Source organism: Lycorma delicatula, chromosome 4, assembly GCF_047948215.1.
Source record: "Lycorma delicatula isolate Av1 chromosome 4, ASM4794821v1, whole genome shotgun sequence".
Taxonomy (NCBI): Eukaryota; Metazoa; Arthropoda; class Insecta; order Hemiptera; family Fulgoridae; genus Lycorma; species Lycorma delicatula.
The window spans coordinates 14,475,736-14,482,261 of record NC_134458.1 but is presented as its reverse complement, the minus strand read 5'-3'; the positions used below and the strand labels follow the sequence as shown (position 1 = coordinate 14,482,261).

Here is a 6,526-nt window from a genome sequence, read left to right as displayed (position 1 = left end):
GTTACGCAATATAGAGGCTCGTAAGCCTGGTTTGTCATTATTTGACTCTCGTACCGCTTCTTCACGTTGGTTCGTTTAATACGGCATCAGGCTGTTTTCTTATACCCTGTGGAGTACAGTCCTCTCGGCAGATGTCCCGGAGATGGCCGTGTTCGGACATGGCCGCTCTCCCGAACATGCCTGCGCCACCCTCACCTCGGATACGGTGTGTAGGGATACGGTCACTAGGCGGGATTTTCTCCCGCCTAGTGACCGGAGGTGTCGAGGAATTTCCATCGCTAACCTCCATGGTGGCAGCTGCTGTTTCAGAGCAGCACCTAGTAGCGTTCAGCTCCTCGGAGGGTTGATCATCCGAGGTGACCGACCTACGCTTTAGAAGTTTTCTTGCTCCCAAGCCGTTATTCTCTCCTCCATCAGAAAACTCCGGAGTGGGACAATGAGAGGGAGGAGGACGGGTTCGGATAAGATAGCTTTCCATTAAGAATGAATCGTCCGAAGAGTACTGCTAAAATTTAAATTAATATTAAGTTTTTAACTATTTTTGACTTCGATGGAAAGTCTGTCGTAGAAAATTTAAAATAAAAAGTAAAACCGTTAAAACTAGAAGTAATTTAATATTATATAATCAAATGATTTATTATATTATATTTAATTTACATAAAGTCCAATTTTATGGCTTAATTAATTAAATTAAATTAAAATTAACTTATATGAAGTTAAATTAAATTAAGTAATATCAATTTAACAAAATATAATATCAGAGTTATTATATTTTATAAATATAATATTAATATTTATAATTTAATTAAATTAAATTAATTTAAGAATTAGGAATAAAATTACTTGTAAATGTTCAATATTATTCACTAATAATAAAAACTTATAGATATAAATAAAATTAGAAAGTTTTTAAACAAAGGTTTAAAACTTATCCGGTCGTTGACTATAGCTTTGGTACGTGGCTGAGATCCTAGGTAGGCGTCCTAACGGGATGTTGCCCACATCACGTGGTCATGGACACAGGTAGCCGGAAACAAAGCAGAACACCAACCCAAAGCACTAGTAACACGCACTAACGAAGCAGCACTATTTAACCCAACCTTTCACGTTCACTTCTCAACAGAGGCTGTTTGCTAATAATAATTTATTACTTTCTTTAAGATGCAGTTCTACTCTAATTAAAACTTCCCTTTCGAAGAGTTTTACGAAAGATAAAAATAAATGTTTAGTTACTATCTCATTTTATCATTAATTTATATGTAAAAGTTTAATTTTGATTTTCTAATTGTTCAGATCTTCCCATAAGACAATAATCCTATTATAGGTTCTGCTACTTAATTCCTGAAATATTTCAGTATTAAACATTTCATTTATACAAAGAAATTTCTTATTTCTTATAGACATTAGTAAATATCTTTGTAACTGGTTCTAAGAACATTCTAATATAGGTTTTTTGGGAAATACGTTTATAGGTTTTTTTGGGAAATAAGTTTTTTTTTCATTAAAGTAGCAATACCTTTTCCTCATTTAAGACTATCCATATCACCGGATTAAGATTTTGATGACGGTTTTAAACCATTTTCACGTTTTAATCATTCTGATCTTCCTTTGAATAAATTAGTTATCATTTAATATATCTTTGTTTATCTTTAATTGTGTTAGTTTCTTTTAAGAAATAAATTTTTCTCTTAAATTTAGTAAATCGGTAAATATCAATTTGTTTCTTAATAAAATATTATTCAAACTTGATTTTGAATCATCTCGATTGTTCGGGTGCAGCTTATCAAGTTCTATTATATTATTGCGAATATTGTTTCTTTATTTTCCATTCGAGAGCTATATTATCTTATATCTACAATGTTGTTAAGTTTTAATATCATGTTTTCTTCTTATTTAAAATATTGTAATGGCAGCCTTGATTATTGTAATTCTTTTTCTCAACGCTAAAGATCAGCTGATTCGATTCTAGACTCAGTACACAAGATGATATGTAGTGGGACGGTAACGTACAATCCATTAAGGAATTCAATCAATCATTTACATTAATTCTATTCAATATACTTCAAATACTCAAAATATTATATATATTATTAATATTCAATGTGTTATATCTAAACTGAAATCAAATTACAACAAACAAGACTACCAAATATAACTAATCAAAAATGTATTCTACAAATCAATAAATACTACATAAACTCAATATGGATTCGTCTACTTATTCAAACTTCAACTAATCAACATTATTTGGTCCTCCAATCCGGATATTCAACTTCAGCGACGTATTCGATACGACGTATTTAAGATTTATTTAAAAAACTATTCAAAATGTTTTCATATATTATCCTAGTTCACCGAGTCTAACCTACAAACACGTACAGCTACTCCATTTTGGCTAGGCAAATATATCACGGCCAAGTTCAACTATCTACGAATACGACAAGCTACGAGTATCAACATTCATCATATGCGTAACCCTTTGTTCATCTTATTAATTGTTTTTTTTACTTTCTTATTATTATGTCTAATTTCTTATTATTAATATTTAAGTTAATATAATTAAATTCAAAATGACTGACAAGGAATCAGTCAATGGTAAGACTTTGCAGACTAATAGCCAGGAACTTATTAAAAATGTAGCATAATTAAGGCATCAATCACACGAATCCAGGGTTGCTGATAATTTGAACCCCCAAAATATGAAATATATTCTTAACAAATAAAATTAAGAAATTTATTAGAATTACAAGTTAAATATGATGACATTCAGTCTCACTTGGAAGCTATTGATGATGATACGACTGAAGACAGAATACAAACTGAAGATAATCTATGTAACATAGAATGTAAATTAAAATCATTGTTAGATAAAATGTCTATAAAACCTCCTGATAGATCAGATCTTACCGATATTAAACCAATTACTAATAATGAAATGCAGTTTTTACGGCCAATTAAATTGCCATGTTTTAGTGGAAATTTACTTGAATGGCAGCATTACTTTAATACATTTAATGACTTAATTCATTCTAGAAATGACCTATCCGATATTCAAAAATTATACTACTTACAGTCATCTGTGAAGGATGAGGCTCTTAATATCATCAAGAACTTACCAATTACAAGGGAAAACTATTCAGTTGCTTTAACTCTTCTTAAAAAAAGATATGATAATAAATACATAATCTCTGTTCATCTTATTGAAAATATTTTAAAAATTGGTTTCATTGAGAAAGAATCTGCAGATAATTTAGATCATTTTATTAATAAAATTAATTCTTGTATAAGTTCATTAGAGGCAATGAATTTACCTGTAAATCATTATGAACTCATTGTTATGCAATTACTAACATCAAAATTAGACAAAAATACTTTTAAAAAATGGAAGGAAAAACTTTCTAATGAAAACTTTCCTAATTTAAAAAATTTTGTTGAGTTTCTTAATAATAGAAGACAAATACTTGAAAATGTTGCAGCTAAACTTGAGTATAATTCGCAATCAAATAACACCCACTGTATTAACAAACAAGTATTTAACAAACCTTTTAAAGATAAAGGGAAATATAACAATATAAATAAAAATTACAGAAGAAATTTAATTAGTTACCATGTAAATTCAAAAATTATTCAATGTACTATGTGTAAATCCGATCATTATTTATATACATGTAAAAAATTGAATTAGGAGGATCTCCTCCCTTAAGCAAATATAACTTCAAGCTACCCCTAACTGTCTTGATTTAACAGATAAACACAAGGAATTTTTAGTCCAGAATAAGTGTTGTTTTAATTGTTTTCGAACAGGTCACTATGTTAATAATTGTATGAATAAGCATGTATGTAAAACATGTTCCAAAAAGCATCATTCCTTAATCCATACAGAGGAAATTAATAAATCTAGCTCTAAGCCTGAAAATAATACTTATCGTGCATTAAAATTACAAACAAACAAAAATATTCTATTGTCTACCGCTGTGTGCAATACTGTGGACAAACATGGAAATTATCAGACATGTAGAGTGTTGCTTGATTCAGGCAGTCAAGCCAATTTCTGCACAATGGAATTTGCTCATAAACTTAACTAAACTTAACTTAACTTAACCTTAACAAAAAATAATCTTCCAATTTCTAGAATTAATAACTCGTTATGTCAATCAAACTACAGTGTCACAGTTAAACCATACTCTTGCTATGAAAACTTTACATTAGACATTGTGTGTGCTGTATTACCGAACCTAACTGACAATATTCCTGCTGAATCATTTTATTCATCTCATCTCAATTTACCTGAGAACTTATTTCTTGTGGACCAAAACTTCAACATTTCTTCTAATATTGATATCCTTTTAGGTGCACAGTACTTCCTAAGCCTTATTCTGCCGAATAAATTTGTACGTAACCAGCATTTTCCCTTGATACAAGAAACAAGTTTAGGATATATATTAGCTGGAAACCTTCCTTTAAATGTTACACGCAACAATTCCGTTTCTTCTTTTTTCATTCGTAATGACAATAAACTTCTTTCATCACAGAAAGAAAAATTCTGGGAAGTAGAAGAACCTATTTTAGTCAAACAAACCTCTCATGATAACTCAATATGTGAAAGGAATTTCATAGAAAATACAATTAGAAATAAGGATGGTAGATTTATAGTTACGTTACCTCGTAAATCAGATAACATAAAACTTGGTGATTCTCTTAATAACGCCAAAAATAGATTTTTGTCTTTAGAACATAAGTTTATTCAAGACCCCAGTTTTAAGAAGGAATACTCTAATTTTATTAATGAATATATAAACCTAGGTCATATGTCTGAACTTAATTCAAAGGATTTATTGATATCTGACTCAGAAGTTTTTTATCTACCTCATCACGCTGTTTTCAAGGAAACAAGCTTAATTACCAAACTAATAGTTGTGTTTGACGGCTCAGCCAAATCCAGCAATGGTCTATCTTTAAATGATACACTAATGATAGGACATACGGTTCAACAAGACTTATTTTCTATAATTTTAAGATTTAGAGTCCATAATTATGTTATCATATCTGATATCACAAAAATGTACAGACAGATTCTAGTTACTCAAAAGGACAGTAATTTGCAAAGAATTCTGTGGCGTGAAAACCCTAACAAGACTTAAAGCATTATGCCTTAAGAACAGTAACTTATGGTACAACTAGTGCCTCATTTTTAGCTACTCGTTGTTTAGTTCAAATTGCCAATGATAATAACGATCAATTTCCTAATGCTTGCAGAGCCATATTAAATGATTTTATGTTGATGACCTTATTACAGGAGCTGATAGTGTACATGAAATTAAGCAATTAAAAACTGATGTATGTAACTTATTAAAACAGTATGGCTTTCCCCTTCATAAGTGTTTCTCCGTCAAAATATTGTTTTCTCAACTGATGATACTATACTATTAAACACACCTATATCATTAAATAAGAATGAAAACGTACTTTAGGTATATTATGGAATAATATATGATCCATTAGGTTTCATTGGACCCATTATATTTTTATGCAAACATTTTATACAAGGTCTTTGGCAAATCAAGTGCAATTGGGATGATACTTTACCCGATAATTTACTATCACAGTGGCATATTTTAAACAATCAATTAAGTTTAGTTCTATAAATGTTGACAGATGTGTAAAGTTAAACATTGATAGTAGCATCAAATTCTTTCAACTCCATGGATTTGCAGATGCATCTCTTAATGGTTTCGGATGTTGTGTATATGTTAGAATTACTTACTGTAATGATAAGATTTCATGTAATTTATTGTGTTCCAAATCACGAGTTGCCCCTTTAAAACAAATGACTCTTCTAAGACTTGAACTATGTGCTTGTTTGCTCTTATCACATTTACTTAATCAAGTTACATTAGCTTTAAATGAAAAAATCAATGATTCCATGATTGCACTCCATTGGATTCATGGTCAATCCACCAATTGGAAAGTGTTTGTAGCCAATCGAGTTTCAGAAATTCAACAGTTGACTTCTAATGCGAAGTGGCATCATATTGAATCACCTTCGAATCCTGCCGATATACTCTCTCGGGGATGTCTTCCGGAAAAATCAATTAATTTTGTATTATGGTGGCAGGATCCAAGCTGGCTTTTGCAAGATTCTTCCTGTTGGCCAACTAATCATCACTTTAATTCTACTGAAAAAAATATTGATCCTCAATGCCTTGTTGAAAAACGTCAAACTGTTCAGATATCTCTTTTGACCTCTAATATTACTGATTATACTGAGAAATACTCATCGCTGTCTAAACTAATTTGTGTTTTTACTTATTGTTTTAGATTCATTCAAAATATTAAGCATAAGTCTATTAACGATAGAAAATTTGATGCATTGTCTTCAAATGAATTAGAATTCACTCTTGAATTTTTCATTCATCAATCTCAGTTAGCATATTTTAAGTCTGAAATTAATGATCTTCAAAACCAACGTTTCATTTCGAAACAAAGTAAACTCAGTTCGCTAGATCCATTTTTAGACTATAAAGGT

The 6,526-nt window shown here is 30.3% G+C and overlaps 1 protein-coding gene across 1 annotated transcript; it reads left to right on the top strand.

The window, feature by feature from the left end:
- The first annotated feature begins 2,570 nt into the window (after window positions 1-2,570).
- On the top strand, window positions 2,571-5,141 carry LOC142324293 (uncharacterized). The gene is made up of 3 exons (XM_075365220.1): window positions 2,571-2,595; window positions 2,742-3,079; window positions 4,533-5,141. Exons 1-3 carry the CDS (start codon window positions 2,571-2,573, stop codon window positions 5,139-5,141), a joined length of 972 nt encoding a protein of 323 aa, XP_075221335.1.
- Window positions 5,142-6,526: the final 1,385 nt, after the last annotated feature.